Genomic DNA, 20,544 nt, shown 5'->3' on the forward strand with positions numbered 1-20,544 from the left:
AGGAAAGAATCATTCCTACAAATTCTCTGTCTCCTCCTGGGTTCCGCAGTTAACCCTTCTGAAACATGATCCACCTGGGGCTAAAATAAAATTAAAATGAAATGCAAGGGTTGCCTATTAATTCTTGGGCAGGGATGACAGGGACCCAGCACAGACCTACCTAGGCCGGTTCCAGAAGCCCGTTCCAATAAAATTTTCAAAATACAATTTTATTCATGTTTTTTTTTTTTTTATTTTTAACCTCAATTTAGTTTGCACTAAAATTCCACATTTTAAATTCTACACTATATATATTTTTTAACTCAGGTTAGTTTACACTAAATTTCTCCATCCCAGAGAACTAACTACCCCGTATAATTAAAACATAAAAAATTTATTTAACTCGGGTTAGTTTACACTAAATTTCTCCATCCCAGAGAACTAACTACCCCGTATAATTAAAACAGATAAAAAGAAAAAGAAAAGGGGGAAAGTCAGCAAAATTGATGAAAATAAAGGGGGGAAAAGTGATGCTACATGTTTCAAATTCAGAGAAAAAGTTTCCATTCGACTTGGAGCCCGAGCAACGAGTGTCGGACGGTGGCCGGGCTTATCTGAAGTGAAACAAGACAAAATTCCAGAAAAGACACAAAAAAGATTTAAGGCGCCGGAGGAGCCCGGGCTCCCACGGCCGAGGCCCAGCCCGCGACCTTGGCCCGGGCGCCCCGCGGCGCCGCCCCCTGGGCCAATAGGCGCCCGGGCAGCGGCGCCGCGTGTGGCACGAGCAGGGAAACTCAGGGCGGGCGCAATTGCAGCCCGGGGAAGGTGTCTGAGGTCGGGAGGCGTGAGAGCCCGGAGCCGGAGCCTGAAGTCCGACGGGAAGATGGCGCTAAGAATGCTGCAGAAGGCCGGCCGCGCGGCCGCCGCTGCTGCTGCAAGAGCCGGAGCCGGAGTCGGAGCCGGAACCGGAGCGGGGCTCCTGCGCAATCTGTGAGTTTCTGCCCCCAACCCCCAGCCGCCCGGGCTCCCCATTGCTCCCTGCACTTCTCGAAGATTCCCGTAGTTTGCAAAGAGCGTCACCCTGGCTCTCCGCAAACGTGCGTGCCGGGCAGTGGATTCCCATCCCCCCAAAACGCCTGCGGAGTGTCCCCAAGCCCGGCAGGCTCCGCCTCCGGCTCTGCCCGCGCCTGGCGCCCCCTGGCTCTGGGGGCCTTTCACTTTCTGACTGCGCGCTCTTCCGGCCTATGCAGGGAGTCTTCCAGAACAACCCATCCTCCTGTCACCGGAGGAGATCCCGAGGCTGAGTGAGGGTTAGAAATATCGCGTTAGAAATATAGCAATGATGTCATACATGTATTATAACTATTACAGTTTATAGATACTTCTTGTGTCTTTCTCTATTCTGTGACTTCGAGGAGACTAAAAATAGGGAAGCCGAAGCCCAAACTTCCAGAAGGCAAAAGAAACCTCAGAGACAGTGGTGGATTATGTCACAATTCTTGTGTGACGCGATGAACTCTTGTTAGACAGATGCTCCTGAGAGTCTTACTCTCCCTCTGTGCTCTGGGAGCGTGCGGACAGCCCTTTCAGTGCCCATGTCTGTTAAGTGCACGCTCTGGAAGATTCTTCCTAGCTCCAAGCTAAAGGGAAAGAAATTATCGAGTTAATAAGTCCCGCGCCCCCTTGCCTCAGTAACTCCTGAAACCCCTCGGGCCTGGGGGAGTTGTACTTAACACTAGTGAAGGGAATAAATGAAATCACATACGTGAAAGGAAGTTTTGATTTGAGTAATTATAATGCTCAAAATAATTAATACCGTTTTCTTCAAACGGTATTGGGGTTAGTGGTTTTGCTTATTTCATTCTTTGTTATTTCATGCTTGTCTTTCCCTATTTTTCTCCCTGGCTGAATCTTTTTTTTTTTTTTTTTTTTTTTTAATAGCCTTTTATTTACAGGTTATATGCATGGGTAACTTTACAGCATTAACAATTGCCAAACCTCCCAGATGGCAGGATGACCGGTAGATGTTAAATATATTAAAATATAAATTAGATACACAATAAGTATACATGACCAAACCGTTATTTTGCTGTACAAAAAGAATCAGACTCTGAAATATTGTACAATTAGCTTGTGAAGGAAATCAAAAATGCAGGTGGGCATAAATATGGGGATTGGGGATTCAATGTAATGGTTTTTAGTCAACCCTGGCTGAATCTTAATGAAGTCCAAGCTGAGGTAATATTTAAGTAGTTCATTCACCTATCCTTGCATCTCCAAGTACTTCAAAATACCCGGATTTAGCACTATACTCGGGAATTAGAGCTCCTTGGAAATGGTCTATGTAGTGACTTTCAAGCTCTCTGGCCCCTTCACTGTTCTCTCTTACAACTCTCAAGATCTACTTAGTCTTTCATTAGTATCTCACTAGGTTGCCGTCAGTCATCTCACACTTCTTAGTGTAGAGATATAGGGGAAAATCCAACAAGATGACCCATATGCAAAGACATTTCAAGAAGGAAAGGCATTGACAACTCATCTGGAAACCCATATGGAAAGAAATGTTTCATTCAAATTCATCCTAATCAAATAAATATTATGAAGTAAACCATCACTTTAAGTTGGCCAAGTATGAGTTGACTGAAATGTTATAATCTCTCAAAGCAGTTACCAAACTTAGAAGTGCACAAAAGATTTAAAGAAAAATTTCTTTCCATATTGGTAAAAATCCAAAGGATTTTTGGACCTGACTTTCTAAACTTTCTCTATGAAAATCGTATTTGTTTTCACTTTTTTTTTTTATAGTCTTGATGTTATTCAGTGTAATGTGTCACAATTAAATAGAAATTGAGTTTTAGTATATTGGTATGACTATCATAAAATTGACTTATATTGTTTAATGGGCAAGAAGTGTGATTATAGATATGTGGTTGTATATGGGAGTCAGAATTGGTAACATTATTTAAATGAGTCAGAGCTATGACTAAGAGGGAACTAAAAGTTTTTAAATTTTTTTTCTAAACTTTCTCTATGAAAATAGTATTTCTTTTCACTTCTTTTTATAGTCTTGATGTTATTCAGTGTAATGTGTCACAATTAAATAGAAATTGAGTTTTGGTATATTGGTATGACTATCATAAATTGACCTATATTGTTTAATGGGGAAGAAGTGTGATTATAGATATGTGATTGTATATGGGAGTCAGAATTGGTAACAATATTTAAATGAGTCAGAGCTATGATTAAGAGGGAACTAAACGTTTTAAATTTTTTATTGCTTATTTTCAACATTCTTTTCTTTTTAAATTTTGAGTTCCAAATTCTCTTCCTCTCTCCCACTGAAAAGGTAAGCAATATGATATCAATTATACATATGAAAAATGTATTTCCATATTAGTCATATTTATTTTAAAAATAAGAAAAATAAAGAAAGCAAGAAAATCCAGTTTTCACTCAGTTCTTCAGTTCTGTTTCTGAAAGAGACAACATTTTTTGTCATGAGTTCTTTGAAACTGTCTTGAATGATTATATTGGTCAGAATAGCCAAGTCTTTCACAGTTGATCATTACTATATTGATTGCTATTATTTTGCACAATTATATCCTAGTTCTTCTCATTTCATTTTGCATAAGTTCACATAGTTCTTGCTATGTTTTTCTAAATTCATCCCCCTCAGCATTTCTTATAGCACAAAATTATTTCAACATGATCACATATCCCAACTTGTTCAACCATTCCCCAACTGTTGAACCATCCCCTCAATTTCCAATTCTTTGCTACCACAAAAAGAGCTGCTATAAAAATTTCTTTACGTATGGGTCTTTTTTTTTTTTTAATCTCTTTGGGATATAGACCTAGTAGTAGTTTTTCTTGGTTAAAGAATAAGCAGTTTGACAGCCCTTTGGGCCTGTAGAGAACCAATTTAGCAGTGATTGTCATAAGTAGTGGTAGTTAGTCCCTCCCCAGGGACATTTTACTTGAAAAACCTATTGCCCTAATTTTGTATTAAGTAATTGTAATCTCTGGAGGGTCTTCATGATCCTTTCTGATATGACTTTCCTAATAAAAATTTGAATCTGAATTTTAACTTAAAAATTTCCAACTGGTTTGAGGGGAATTAACCTTGAAAAGATATTGCTAAGATCATATTTAAATGTGTTAATTGGATTAATAGGAATTCTAGGATATTTCTTGAAATGTGTTCTTAGAATTTTACAAAGTTGGTCAGTAAAAATATCTGAATGGCAGAGCAGGACAAAAGCAGAGAAATAAAATAGCCATATTGTATACAGAATGGCAAAAAGTTTAGTCCCATGTTTGCACAGGAGGATAGTCCTCCTCCCCTTATATTATAAAAGTAGACTAGGAAAAGGGAAGAACTGACCTTAATAATTTGTCATGTCTTGATAATTCAGTAGCTAAGTTATCTGAATCTTAAATTAGTAATATGCATAATGTTCTTGTTAAGTCTTGAATTACTGTATCAATATCAGATATTATTTTACTTAAGGTTTTCTTTGCTTGAACAACTAGTTCTCTAATTGTTATAATTGTGTCGATAAAATTTGGAAAGACTTATCAAATGTTTGAAAAGCACAGCATTTCATAATGTCTACTTTATTGCTACATCCTATTCTGTAATTATCAACTATGTAGACAATAAAATTGATGTAGGAGAGAAGTTGCAGATCAGACTGATATTAATGTAGATTGTTTGTACTATCTTGAAATAATTGAAAAGAGTGGGACTAAACTCTTTTTGGACTATAATTGTTTCTTATAATTTGCTTGTGATATTGTACTGATTTTGTTTTCATCCGCTGCATCGAATACTTCTATTTTAGTTGACTTACTAAAATAAAAGACTGGATTGGTGTTAGAAAGGATTATATTGTGTTTACGACATATGGGTGAACAGTCTATCAACAAGAAGCGATTGCCAACAGACTACTTATTGAGTTTATATTAATGATATGCCAAAATCTTGAGAGTGTAAGCAGCACACCTATTTATAGAATGGATGCTAGATAGATGTATAGGAGCAAAAGGGCAGGATTAGAGAAATGGCCTTTTGAAAATGGTAAATTTTTCCATAAAAAAGTGGCCTTTTTTTCTGGAATCTCCATAGTTTTCCTTCTGGGAAAACCGATTTCTCAATCCATCTGGTTGAGCATAAAGTCTGTTGTTCATACTTCATTGGATAATGAGAAGACATGGCATAAATGGACAATTCTTAACCAAAATTTATTTATGTTCAACACTTTGTGAACTCATTTGTGCTTTGCTTGGCAAAGATACTGGACTGGTTTGCTATTTTCTTTTCCAACCCCAACTTCTTCAAATCCAACATTTTATAGGTGAAAAAACCAAAGCAAATAAGTGTCATACAGGTAGTAAGTCTTGGAGGCCAAATTTGAATTCCAGGCCTGCCACCTAGCTGCCTCAGACCCATATGTGATTGGGGATCAAAACAGAATAAAAGAAAATAATCCAGTAAAAATATATAAAGTCAGTTTGTAATTCCTACCCCTAAATATGCCATATAATAAATATCAAAAAGTTAGACAGCCAGCCTCTTTATGGATTTTGACTATTAGCTAACTACTTGGTAGGAAATAACGAATTAATCTAAAGAGTGATTCAGGTGATATTCAAACAAATAAAACCAAAAAATGAAGAATTTTTAAAGCACCTTTTTGGAAATTCTTGTCTATTCCACAGTAATAGAAGAGTAAAACATGATCTCTTGTTTGGAGAAGGGACTCCTAAAACTAAGAAAATATTCTTGAATTGGACCAGGGTGAGAAACACTGTCCCAGATAAGTACTGCCTACAGATTATGAATAGGTCTAGCCTAGTATACCAGGGAATCCATCAACCTGATTTCAATTATTCTCTTTTCATCTACTCTGTATTACATCTAACCTGGGTTTAGATCTTTTTTCTCAATACACAGCATCATAATTCCTCTCCTTGTGCCTTTTCATAGGTTGTCCCCCATACCTAGATCGCTTTTCCCTCTTTATCTCTGCTTCTTTGTATCCCAAGGTCCTGGTAAGGCTCAGATCAAGTGCTATCTCCTGTCTCTTTCTGTTTTTGTTTCTTCAAATACTGGCACAGTATCTGGCACAGAGTGCATGTTTAATAAATGCTTATTGATTTGAATTAAATTGAAAAGTCATCACATCTTCTCATTAATAATAAGGAAAAATTAGAAAGATTCTACAAGATAATCATTTGAGTAGCAGGAACAGTAAGCATCCCTCTCAACAAAATCTTGGGTAGGAGACACCTGTCTATTGTGTTTTATTTTATTATTTTTTAATGACCCAGATGTTTAATAGGACATTTGGATAGAAGTTCTGAAATTTTTGACTTTGTTCTCTTCCTTGTTCTTCTCATTTGTGTTTCTATAATTTGAACTGAGGCAGCCATGAAATAATAATTATATTTGGTTATTTGACTTAGAGAAGAGTTACACTTTAACCTAAGGCTAAGAATATTAACTCGTGAGAACATGACTGAGAAGTCTGGGCTGCACTATGGAATATTGCCAAATGGCAGAAGGTAGAATTTAACTGACTAGTTGCTATTCTCATAGCTATCTCAACCTGACCAAACTTTTCTCAGCCAGCAGAGTGGACTATAAAAAGGGAGGCTTGGCTTCTCAGGCAATCAAAATAATCACTGGAAGTTACTGGGCTCAATTAGAATGGATGTTCTCAAGTGGAATGTAACAAGAGCAACTGTAGGAATTCAAGGACATTAATACATTACTGGTGGAGCTATGGAGAGTGACTTTAAACTAAATCCCCAATGATCACAAAAGTGTCCGTACCTGTTGACCCAGCAATACCACTATTAACTGTTTATCTCAAAGAGATCAAAGAAAGAGGAACATGAAACATATGTACAAAAACATATTTCTTTTTGTGATGCAAAAACTAGATATTAAGGATGTACTAAAAATTGGGGATTGACTGTGTAGAGACAACAGATCTCCCACAAAAGGACAACAGAAATTCAGACCATTGGAGGGAGAGAGCAAACAGATGGGCAGCCCTTAATGATGGGCAGGAAATTCCTAATCAACTGGGTTAAGTATCTGGCAAACAGCCTCCCACTAGAGGAATGGGACACAGTGCCAAATCACCCAGTGCCACCTTCTGGAGTTTGCCTTTGTGCCATGAAATGACTTGATGTTCCTTCCTCCTCTGGGATCTGCAGAAAGTTTGCTACTGGGCATAGTTTGAGGACCCTCTTCTGAATATTATGAGTTTAGAAATAGGATATAGTCATTCTCATTTTGGGATTACAGAGATGTTGAGCTGTGTATTATCTGGAAGAAAGTGATGGGAATGGTGGAAACCAGATTCTAGTGTCCATGTTGTTCTGTCCTTGACCTCTACCATCACTTTTTTGCCTTTTTGGATTTACTCTGGTTCATGGCTCTTGTAGGGAAAAGTCTGAGTCCTTACCCAGTAAATAAATAAGCAAAGGATATGAATAAATAGTTCTCAAAGGAAGAAATTCAAGCATTCAAAAACCATATTTTAAAAAATTTTCCAAATAACTAATAACAAGAAAAATGCAAATTAAACAACTCAGTTTCCAATTCTTATCTATTAAATTTGCACAAATGACAAAAGCAGAAAATGACAGTTGTGTTGGAACAGCTGTAAGAAAGCAGGAACATTACTATATTGCATATGTAGAGTACAGAAAGTAATTTGAAACTTTGCTCCAGAGATCATAAAATTGAATATACCTGTTGAGCCAGCAATAACACTATTAGATCTACATCTCAGAGAGGAAAGAAAGAAAAGGAACCATATCTAGAAAAATATTTATAGCATTTCTTTTTATTTTTTTCAAATATTTGCAAAGATGGTTTTCAACATTCACTTTTGCAAAACTTTGTGTTCCAAATTTTTTTCCCTTCTTCCCCCTTCTAGACAGCAAGCAATCTGATATAGGTTAAACATATGCAATTCTTCTAAACCTATTTCCATATTCACCATACTGCACCAAAAAAATCAGATCAAAAGGGAAAAAAATACAGAAAGGAAAATAACAACAACAAAGATGAAAATACTATGCTTTGATCCATATTCAGTCTCTATAGTTCTTTCTCTGGATGTGAAGGGCACTTTCTGTCACAAATCTATTAGAATTTCCTTGAATCATCTCATTGTTGAAAAGAGCCAAGCCTATCACAATTGATCATTACATAATCTCGTTGTTACTGTGTTTAATGTTCTTTTGGTCTACTCACTCCACTCAGCATCAGTTCATATGAGTCTTTCCAGACTTTTCTGAAACACTGCTTATCATTTCTTACAGAACATTAATATTCCATTACATTCAGATACCATATCTTATAAAGGCATTCTTTAACTGAAGGACATCCACTCAATTTCCAGTTTCTTACCACTAGAGAAAGAGCTGCTCCAAAAATTTTTACACATATGGGTCCTTTTCCCTTTTATATAGCCTCTCTTTTTGTGATGATAAAAATTGGAATCTGAGGGGGTACTCATAAATTGGGAAATGACTGAACAAATCATGGTATATGAATGTAATGGAATGCTCTTGTAAGATAATGAGATAGTGAAAAGGATTATTTCAGACACACTTGAGAAGATTTGTATAAATTGATACAAAGTAAAGTGAGCAGAACCTGGAGAACAATTTATATAAAATAGTATTGTAAAGAAAAAGAACTTTAGAGTTTTGATCAATGCAGTGACCATACATAATTTCCAAAGACTGAGGATAAAATACATTACATTCCTCCTAACATAGGTTGATGAATTTAAAGTGCAGAATGAGATATCCATCTTTGGATTTGGTTAGTGAGGGAATTTGTTTTATTTGACTATGTGTTATCTGGAGTAATTTTTATTTTCTTCTTTCCATTTTTTTGGCAAATTGTGAAAGACTAGAAATGGGGTTATTAAAATGGGAAAGGAATAGTAAGTAGAAAGAGGGCATCATTAATTATTTTTTAAAACTATATAAAAGAACAAAAGTAAATAGGAAACAGACAAGTTAGACAGTTTTGAAAATAATACATTGAATTTATTGTATACTTAAAAATAAAAGCAAGCTGCTAATTATAGACTCAGTTTTATGTACTCTTTTTTCTGTTGGCATATAGAAATATTTGTTTAATGTTGATTAGGTTCAGAATAAAAATAAATAAAATTATTTTTAAAAAATCAAACATTTTATAAATCATAAAAGATTGAAAAAAAAATCTGATCCCAAGGTTACTCCCTTAGTTTCAAGTTGTTTTGGGCTGTTTTTGCAGATGCTATTCTGTACTTCAGGGATGGGCCCTGGAGGGGTTTAGGGATGATTAAAAGGTAAGGAGAGAGTCAGCAAACCTGCTGGAAAGGGTCCATGCTCATTGTCCTGTCTGAAGGATGCAAGAGAGCAAAGAGCAAGGTCAGGAAAACATGAAGGGAGGAGTGTAGGGCTTTGATTAATGATGATTTACTTCATGCAGATAGTCAACCTGTCATTTTTTTGCTTCATCCCCTCCCCATCTCAGCTGAAGGCAACACAGCTGTGGGCTTGGACAGATGCCTTCTCCACCCTTCACTGGAGTTCCCTCTAATTCTTAGCCTCAGGAAATCCGATCTCTCTGCTGTTGGTTTTCTCCTTGGCCCAACCATAGACCCCTGTGCACTCCTTCTGTTCTAATTGGCCTGTCTTAATCATACTTTTGAACCAGATTCTTAAGGCTGGTTCCATTTCTGAGATGGAGAAAAGCTTCTCTGTTGTTCTGATGTAATGTTTGGGTTCCATTATCCCAGTGGCTGGGCTGAGGTGATAGCTAACAGTTTGATCAGTACAGACCTTTTTTTTTTTTGCCTTCATGGAAACTGTCTCCTATGCCTTGGGGTTGTGGTCTGTATTCCATCCTCATCCTTGCCTATTGAAATACTTCTCACCCTTCAAGTACCAATTTAGGTGCCACTTCCTATGTGAAACTCTCTTAGACTCTGCCAGAGATATTTCTTCACTGAGAAATCCTCTAAAAGCCCAAGATCAAAGCCATACCACGACGATGTATTGGATTAGAACTTTAATAAAGGGTCTTGAACAGAGAAGGTGCTTATTTTAAGTGCTTATGTTTTGATATTAATTCTACCATACAATCTACCTTTCAATTTATCCTGCATGCATATTTATTCACCTGCCACTAATGATTACTCAAATAGTTACTCAAATTCATTAAACCTTCACTTTAAGGTTTAAGGTTTGCAGGGTTCTTTATGTGCTTTATCTCATTTGCTCTCCACAACAAGAGCATGAGATAAGTGCTGTTGTCCCAGTTTCACAAATGAGGAAACTGAGGCTCAGAAAGCTTAAGACATTCACTAAGAATCAACCAGTAGTCAAATGACTACCATTTCCTTCTGTTCTAAAATGGATGAGGTCTTATATGTCCATTTATTATCAGCATATCCTAGCTTTTTCTTTGCCTCAGTATAAGAGGCAAACCTGAATCCTACAACTCCCATTTCAAAGAGGAAATAATAGAAATCTAGATTTACTTCTGTATCAGTTAAGTTTCTATTAGAAGCTGTGACATAAAGAGAACTTCTCCTTCCTGGGAGGAGGGAGTTTCTAAACAGAAGGCTGTCCAAACATATTCCCCTATTGCCTGAACTTGGATTAACTTTCTACTATCATCAGGCATAGTGGATAGAGTGCCAGTCCTAGAGTCAGGAAAACTCATTTTCCTGTGTTACTGCCTCTGACATATGTGATCCTGGGCAAAACACTGTTTGCTTCAGTTTCCTCATCTATAAAATGAACTGGAAAAAAAATGGCAAAAACCAAGCTAGCATCTTTGCCAAGAAGGGGCACAAAGAATCAGATACAACTGAACAACAAGGTGGCTCAGTGGATAGTATATTAGACTTGGAGTTAGGAAGAACCGCGTTCAAATGCAGCCTCAAAAAGTTACTAGCTATGTGATTCTGGACAAGTCACTTCATCTCTGTTTGCCTTAATCCACTGGAGAAGAAAATGTTAAACCATTCCAGCATCCTAGCCAAGGAAACCCCCTAGATAGTAGGTTCTCCAGGGTCATAAATAATTGACTGAATGACTGAACAACAACACTTACTCATTTTTAAAAATATGTTTATATATGTCCTTTGGATCAAGAATTTAGAGTTGAAAGTATCTTTAAGGGTTTTGCAAGGTTGAATGTTGAAAACTATCTTTGCATGTGTTTTGAAAATAAAAAGCTAGTGTCAAAATAAAAAAAAATTAAAAATGAAAGTAACCTTAGAAATCTTTGAGTATTATTTCTTTATTTTATAAATGAGAAAATTGAAACTTAAGAATATTCAATGGCTTACCCCAAGTAAATGTTCAGGGCAGGATTTGAAGTGGTTCTCAAAATCAGAAATTTTTGAAGTATGGTCTAGGGACATGTGTGTATGTGTGTGTATGTGTGTGTCTGCAAGGTCAAAACTGTTTTTTATAATACTCTTAAGACATTTTAATTTCTAACATGGTTAAATATTGATAATTATAACCTGAAAACTAGTAATTCAGGGCCTCAATAATTTTTAAGATTATAAAAGAGACTAAAGAACCACAGCTCTGTAATGTTGCTTTTGACTCCCCTGTTAGCCTTTGAGGGCTGTTATCTTTTATTCCTGCAGATGAATTGTTATAATTTTTGTCTTGTTTTTTTCAGCAATCCTTTAGTAATTCAGTTGTCATGGCACCTGAATCTATAAATTGTTAGGTAATATTGTCATTTTAAACATTTCAATAATTAATATTGTAAAAATAAATTTTAAATATTTTTAAATTTAATATTTTAATAAGCAATAAATATTCTTTATCCATGAGCAATTAATTCTGCTCTAATTCATTATCATTATTTCTATGAAGAGTGTTTTATATTCATATATTTCCTGAGTCTGTCTTGGTAAGTGTATTCCTAGATATTTTATAAATTTTGAAGTGAAAAAATATGATTCAGTCTACATTCAGAGTCAGTCTTTTATCTAGATGTGAATAACGTTTTCTTTCATGAGTTCTTTATTCTTGTTTTGGATCATGATGCTGCTGAGAAGAGCTGAGTAATTCATTATTGATCATCACACAGGGTTTCCAATATGTGTACAGTTTTTTTCTGGTTCTATTCATTTCACTTTGCATCAGTTCATACAAGTCTTTCCAGGTTTTTCTGAAATCTACCTGTTTATCACTTCTTATTGCTCAATAGTTTTCCATTATATAATATGCCACAGCTTGTTCGACCCTTTGTCAAGTTATGGGCATCCCCTCAATTTCCAATATTTTGCCACTACAAAAAGAGATGCTATAAATATTTTTGCAAATATATATCCTTTCTCCTTTTTTTATGATACCTTTGGGATATAGTTCAAGTATTGTATGGTATTTCTGGATCAAAGTGTATGTAGTTTGTTTGCCTTTTGGGCACAGCTCCAAATTGTTCTCTAGAATGATTGAACTCTCACAACTCCATGCTTTAGTATCCCAATTTTCTCACATCCTCTTTAACATTTATTGGGAAGGTTCTGATTTATCCTCATTAAAGGTAATGCTTGCTGATAGTTTTAGATAGATAATACTTATAATTTTTAAGGAGAACATTCCCTTTATTCCTATGCTCTTTATTCTTTTTTTTTTTTTAATAGAAATGGGTACTGTATTTTGTCAAAAGCTTTTTCGGTATCTACTGAGACACTCTTCACTTTAAAAAGGGGGGAAAGATAATTATATTTCTGTTGGTCTTGTTATTGAAATGGCCAATTATGATGATAGTTTTCCTAAAACTGAATCAACCCTGCATTCCTGGTATAAATCCTACTTGGTCATAGTGTATAATCCTTATGATATATTGTTGTAACCATCTTGCTAATATTTTGTTCAAAATTTTGCATTAATATTTATTAGAGAAATTAGTTTATAATTTTCTTTCTCTATTTTAGTTTTTCTTGGTTTAGGTATCAGCACTATGATTTGTGTCATAAAAGAAATTTTGTAAGACTCCTTCTTTGCCTATTTTTCCAAATAGTTTATATAGTATTAGGATTAATTGTTCTTTAAATGTTTGGTAAAATTCACTCATGAACTCATCAGTTGCTAGGGTTTTTTTCCCAGAGGTTCATTAATGACTTGTTCAATTTATTTTTTAAAGATGGGATTATTTAGGCATTCTATTTCCTAATCTGTTAATCTTGGTAATTTATATTTTCATAAATATTCATCAATTTTACTCAGATTGTCAGTTTATTGGTATATAATTGGGCAAAATATTTCCTAGTGATTGCTTTTATTTTTTCTTCATTGATGGTGACTTTACCCTTTCCACTTTTGATACTAGAGATTTGTTTTCTTTCTTTCTTTTTTTAAAAATAAAATTAACCAATGACTTATTTTATTGATTTCCCCCCCATAAAACCAGCATATAGATTTTTTTTTGTTAACTCAGTAGCTTTTTGTTTTGTTTTGTTTTACTTTTATTTCAAATTTATTAATCTCACCTTTGATTTCCTGGATTTCCAATGTGGTGGTTCATTGGGAATTCTTAATTTATTCTTTTTAAATTTTTCTAATTGCATGCCAATTCATCGATCTGCTCTTTTTCCATTTTGTTGATATAAGAATCTGGAGAAGTAAATTTTTCTCTAATTACTACTTTGGCTATATGCCATAAATTTTGTTATATTGTCTTATTGTTGTCATTTTCTTTAATGAAATTAATGGTTTCTTGGTTATGTTCTCTGACACACTTATTATTTAGTTTCCAATTAATTTTTGCTCTATCTTTCTACTTCTCTTTGTTGGATGTGATTTTTATTACACTATGATTTGAAAAGAATACATTTAATACCTGCTTTTCTACAATTGATTTTGCGGTTTTTATGCCTCATTACATGTTCAATTTTTTATTTAGTGCTATATGATACTAAGAAAATGTATATTCCTTTCAGTTCTTATTCAGCTTTTTCCAGTGGTCTGTCATGTATAACTTTTCTGATATCCTATTTACCTTTTTAGTTTCTTGTTTATTTTTGGTTGGATTTATTAAGTTCTTGGTGGGGACAGTTGAGATCACCTATTAGTATGGTTTCTTTTTGTAACTTACTTAACATCTCCATTAAGAATTTGATTGCTAGTCTCACTACTGGATCTATATTCCAAAGAGATAATAAAAAGATAAAAGGACCCATATGTGCAAAAACATTTATAGCAGCTTTTTTGTAATGGCAAGGAACTGGAAATTGAGTGGATGCCTGTCAATTGGGGAATGGCTAAATAAGTTATGAAATATAAATATAATAGATTATTATTATTTTACAAGAAATGATGAACTGGCTGATTTCAGAAAAACCTTGGAAAGACCTACATGGACTGATGTTGAATGAAGTGAGCTGAGCCAGGAAAACATTGTACAGGTAACATGTGTTATGTCATATGACTATGTGATAATCAACTGTGATGATCTTTGCTCTTCTCAACATTGTGGTAATTCAAAGGCACTTCTAATGGACTTGGGATGGAACATGCTCATTGCATCCAGAGAGAGATCTATGGAGATTGAATATGGATTGAACTATAGTATTTTCACAGTTTTGTTTGTTTATGTATTTTCCTTCCTGTGTCTTTTTTTTCCCTTTTGATTTGATTTTTTTGTTGTTGTTGCACAAGATGGAACTATGTTTAAGAGGATTGTACATATATAACCTTTATCAGATTGTTTCCTGGCTTGGGGAGGTGGGGGAGATCAAGGAGGCAGGGAGAAAAATTTAGAACACAAAATCTTACAAAAACAAATGTTGAGGAGCTAGATGGCACAAAGGATAGAGCACTGGTCTTGGAGTCAGGAGGATCTGAAATCAGATCCAGCCTCAGACACTTAGCATTTCCTAGCTGTGTGATCCTGGATGTGTCACTTAATCCCAATTGTTTCACAAAAGAAAAAAAAAAGATTAAAAATGAATGTTGAAAACTATCTTTACTTGTATTTGGAAAAAATGAAATATTATTGGGAAAAAATAAAATTAAAAAAAAGACATTTTAAAAAGAGAATTTGAATGCTATACCATTTGGTACATATATGTTTAGTATTGGTAATGCTTCATTGTCTATGATATCTTTTAGCAAGATGTATTTTCCTTCTATATTTGTTTTAATTAGTTCTATTTTTGATTTTACTTTGTCTGAGATCAGGATTATTACCCCGGATTTTTTTTTTTAACTTCAGCTACATATAATAGATTCTGTTGTAGCCTCTTTCTTTTTCTCTGTTTCAAGTATGTTTCTTGTAAACAATATATTGTAGGATCCTTTCTCCTGAGCCACTGTACTAGCCATTTCCATTTTATTGGAGAGTTCATCCCATTCATATCCACAGTTATGATTACTACCTGTGTATTTCCCTCCATCCTATTCTTTCTCCTGTTTGTCTTCTTTTTCTTTTCACCCTTTCCCGCCTCATCAATGTTTTACTTTTGTTTACTACCTCCTGTTCTCTGCCCTCCATTTTGTCAACTCCCTCACTCTTTTAGTTGATCTCCTCCCTTTTTAATTCCCTGTTAGGTAAGACAGATTTCTATATTCAACTAATTATATATATTATTCCCTCTTTGAGCTAATACTGTTAAGTTAATACTGATAAAAAAAGTAAGGTCCAAGTGATGCCCTTCTCCCATTCTCCCATCTTCTCCTCCACTGTAATAGCTCTTTTGTACCTCTTCCTGTGAAATAATTCACCTCATTCTACTTTTCCCCTCCTGTGTGCAGTGTTCCCTTCTTCTTCTTCCTTTAATTTTTAAATGTCATTTCCTCAAATTTACCTTATACTCATACTTTCTGTGTATATTCCTTCTAGTTATATTCTTAGCAACACAATTTTATTTTTTAACTTTACATATATCCCTTTATTACTTTAAAAAATAGTTTTTTATTTTCAAAATATACACAAAGATAGTTTTCAACATTCACCTTTGCAAAACCTTGTGTTCCAAATTTTTTTTCTCCCTCCCTTCCCCTTTCACTCTCCCCTAAACAGTAAGTATTCCAATATATGCTAAACATGTACAATTTTTCTATGCATATTACCACAATTATCATGCTAGCAACATTACTTTCAAGAATTACAAGTATAATCTTCCCGTATAGGGCTTTAAATAGTTTGTCTTTATTGAATTTATTGAAATGTAAAGGTATGTTTTCTTTTCCTTTTTAATCTGTTTATGTTTCCCTTAGGTTTGGATATTGGAGATCAATTTTTTGATTAATTTTAGCCTTCTTATGAAAGCTTGAAATCCTTCTATTTCATTGAATAAACATTTTTTCCCATGGAGTATTGTGCTTAATTTGACTGGACAAATGATTCTTGGTTATAGTCCTAGCTCCCTTGCTTTCCAGAATATTGTGTACTGTGACTTCTGATCTTTTAATGTTGAAGCTGCCAAGTACTATGCAGTCCTGATTGTGACTCCCTGATATTTGAATTGTTTCTTTCTGGCCATTTTCAGTATTATTTACTTGACCTAATAGTTCTGAAATATGACTGTAATGTTTCTTGGAGTTTTTATTTTGGGGATATCTTTCTTGAGGTGATCAGTGAATTCTTTTAATACCTATATTGCCTTCCAATATCAATGTATTACTGTCCTGTCCCTGGGCCAACAAAGGCTGGTGTCAGTATTTGTTATAGGAGTCAAAGACAGACTACATGAAGGGAAAGAAAGGGAATCAGCATTTATATAGCACCTATTATGTGCCAGGCTGTGCTGAGAACTTCACAAATATGCTCTCAGTTGATTGTCCCAATAACCTGTGAGGTAGGTGCTATTATTTATCCTTATTTTACAGTTAAGGGAACTGAGCAAATAGGTTATATGATTTGCCTGGAGCCACACAGCTAGTAATATTTGAGACTGCATTTGAGACTTCAGGTCCAGTACTCTATCCACTGCACCACATACCTGCCCTAGAAACCTGTATCTTTGCTCTATCTTAAAACTAATCTGTGAGATTGGAATTTTAGGATAAGGATCAGAGTTTAAATCGGCTACTCATGCTTTTGGCTGGCAATATTGTATATTAAGGATTTTGTACTTCTGTGGATAATGCATCATTCAAAAATAACTACTTATTCTTCACTCACTTTTCTTTTTCTTTTTTCTTTCTTTTCTTTCTTTCTTTCTTTCTTTTTTTTTTTTTTTTTTTTTTTTTTGCTGAGGCATTTGGGGTTAAGTGACTTGCCCAGGATCACACAGCTAGAAAGTGTTAAGTATCTGAGATCTGATTTGAACTCGGGCCCTCCTGACTTCAGATCTGGTGCTCTATCCACTGCAACACCTAGCTGCCCCCATTCACTTTTCTTTTAAAAATATTTATTTACAATAACTTTTGTTCTCAAATGATGGCAGACATTTCTTAGCCATAATTCAAAATATGATCTCTTCCAAAAGAGGTTTTCTGAAAGCAGTTGAGAATAGCCATCAAGTAAATGATTGTGATCAATAGTTAATATCACTTTATACTTTTCTACTATACTAATTGCAGCATAAATGTGTGAACCTAGACAAATCACTTAATCTCTCTCCTTATATTTCTTCCTCTGTAAAATGGGAAAGAAAATAATAACATAGTGCCAGATACATAGTGGGTGCTATATTAGTTATTATTGTTAAGTGTTATTGCAATTGCATATGTGTGTGTGTATATATATGTTCTTTGACTTCTTTCTTTACTATGTATCATTTTATGCAAATTTTCTCATTTTTCTCTGCTTTCTACATATTTGTTATTTTTTGTTATGCATTCAGTTGCATTCATATATCACAGTTTGTTCCACTAACATCTAATCAATGGGCATACATTTTGCTTCTAGCTTTTTGTAATCATAAATAATGTACCTATGAATATTTTGTATATTTGGACTCTTTCTTGCTATCTGTAGTCCCTTTGGAAGAAGCATGATATCACAGTAGTTGGATTTTTGGGTTAAATGGTTTGAACTAAGTTCACTTTTCTTATATGTTTTCTAGAATATCTGAACCAATTGACAGCTTGTCTTCCTATGGTCCTTTCCACTCTATTTAGGTCTGCTATCATCTCTGCCATTTTGAGTAGCATGTGCATTTTTTCTTTTGAAAATTTTCCATGATCTTTAATAATTTGGCTTTTAAACAATCTTGCAGGTTTATGTCAATTTGCTATGTGAGATTTTAAAAAAATCAAAATTGTTTTATGTAAAATTTTTCCTTTATCCTTATTTTTTCTCTTAATTTTAGGGCCATTAAATTCATTTATGCAAAAGCTTTACAAATTTCATAAATAGAGATCATAAATAGAAAATAGAAGTTTTCTGTTTCTTCTCTTCTTTGTATGGTTATGAATCCTTTCCTTTTCCACAGTTTGATTACACCTTCCATTTTCTAATTTTTAATAGTACAACTATATGTAGATCATTTATTTATTTGGAATTTATTATGGTATTAGGTTGATTAATTTCTCTTCCTTAATGCTGCCATATTCTTTGTCAAATAGGAAAATATTTCTCCTCTCCTTCTTGTCAGAAATGGGTCTTAGAAAATTAATTCCAAATGCTATTTCATGAATGAAGCACTGGAGGGTGCTAAAGCAATGAGAGAGTTAAATCTGTCTGGGAGTTTAAGTACCTCTTTAAAAAGAAAACCAAAAAAACCCTTACTACACACATTTTAGTAAAGAAATTATATTTTTTATCCATGTTATTGTTTTATTGAAAATAAATCATAGATAGGAAAAACCAATAAAGGAATAGAGTATTTAAAATAGCATTTTTGGAGATAAAGTATGTCACGAGATTGTTATGAGAATAAAATAAGCAATATAAATTATTATGATAATTATAAAGATCTTAGCACAGGACCGGGCACATGATAACTGATATATAAATATTAGCTATTATTATTAATATAATAATTATAAAGCACTTAGAAAAATGCTTAATGTTATATAAAATTAGCCATTATTATTTAATATTTTATCTTTTTCCAATTACATGTAAAACCATTTTAATATTCACTTAAAATTTTGAGTTCCAAATTTTCTCTTTCTCTTTGGTATAGGTATTATTATTATTATTATTAAGATAATCATCAAGCACTTAGCACATGCCTAACATAGTAAGTACTGTATAAATGTTAACTATTAATATAAATTTTTTGGTATAATAGAATAGTTGAATGTGTTTATATATGTTTACATAAATGTGTATGTCTAATCTATTAGTGGTCTGTGATCAAGCTGTTAATCAGAGGTAGGACCAGTATAAGGAAAGGATAATTGTGATTGGTTATATGTAAATATCCTAGACTAGAGTAATTGAATCTACTTGTGGCTAAATGTCAGGTGCTACTTCCTGAATCTGCCTACCTTCCTCATTGGAAAAATCAATTCTCATTCCAGCTCACTAACAAAGAGAAGAAAGGAACTGAATGCTGCAAAGTGCTCAAAACATACAAAAAACAAAAATGATTCATTTTTTGCCATTTTATTTTCCAGAGCAGTTTCTTGGAATATATTTTGCTAAAAAGTTAGGGCTGGCTAGAGAAATAGTAAAAATAATATTTTATATAAAATATGATCAAAATAAAATAAATTCATTAGTAATAATACATTTGACATGAGAGGGTGGAAGGCATATATTATAGGTGTATATGTGGGTGTATTTTTTCTCTAGATTATACATTTGTCTAAACATTCCTGCTGATTTAAAGTAACAAATTTAAAGGTTTTTTCCTTGGCATGAATTTTTGAATATAGGCCAGTGTTATTTTCAGACTCTTTGATGCTCCAGTATATCTGAGAGAGTGTCACAAGAATAAGTAGAATATCAAAGCTCAGCATCTGTAGATATTTATTATATATATATATATTTTTTTTTCTTAGTATATTCTTCTGGTGATGCTGTGGAGGGAATAAGTCATGGAATGCTACAATTTCCAAAAGAATTAAAGTTATAAATCATCCAGAGGACATTGGAAAGACATATGAAAGATACATGTAACATATGTTACCATGAGACAGCTAGGTGAAGTGGATAGAGGGCTAGGGCTGGAATCGGGAAGATCTGAATTCAAATAAAATCTTAGACACGTACTAGGTGTGTGACCTTGGACAAGTCACTTAATCCCTGTCTCAATTTCTTCTTCTATAAAATGGAGATAATAACAGTGCTTACCTATTATTATGAAGACCAAATGAGATAATTGTAAAAGCTTAGCACAGTGCCTGTTATATAAATAAGTGAGATATAAATGTTATTTATTATTATCATTATCATTATAGGAACCCAGAGGACCCAGATTTAGATCAAACAAAGCCAATTACATCTCTCAATTGTAGAGTAGGAACTGGATTCTATCTCTGGCAAAAAACCCTTATTCAGGCACTAAAGCTAAAGAGATGAGTCAAATAAAACATGAACCAGTATAAAAGATGATTATAAATGTAACTATATAATGATTATAAGCAAAAACTCAAAAGAAAAAATGGATT

At 34.0% G+C, this 20,544-nt stretch overlaps 1 protein-coding gene across 2 annotated transcripts in view; it reads left to right on the plus strand.

Moving 5' to 3' along the window:
- The first annotated feature begins 453 nt into the window (after positions 1-453).
- CLYBL (citrate lyase beta like) overlaps positions 454-20,544 on the plus strand; it is a 347,744-nt gene continuing 327,653 nt past the window's right edge. The window contains exon 1 of one of the 2 annotated variants that reach the window (XM_003765767.4): positions 454-969. In XM_003765767.4, coding sequence (XP_003765815.1) covers positions 863-969 — 107 coding nt within the window. In that variant the 5' untranslated portion in view covers positions 454-862. The remainder of the gene's footprint in view (positions 970-20,544) is intronic. The other variant, XM_023500508.2, reaches the window with a different exon arrangement.

Source organism: Sarcophilus harrisii, chromosome 3 (assembly GCF_902635505.1).
Source record: "Sarcophilus harrisii chromosome 3, mSarHar1.11, whole genome shotgun sequence".
Lineage (NCBI taxonomy): Eukaryota > Metazoa > Chordata > Mammalia > Dasyuromorphia > Dasyuridae > Sarcophilus > Sarcophilus harrisii.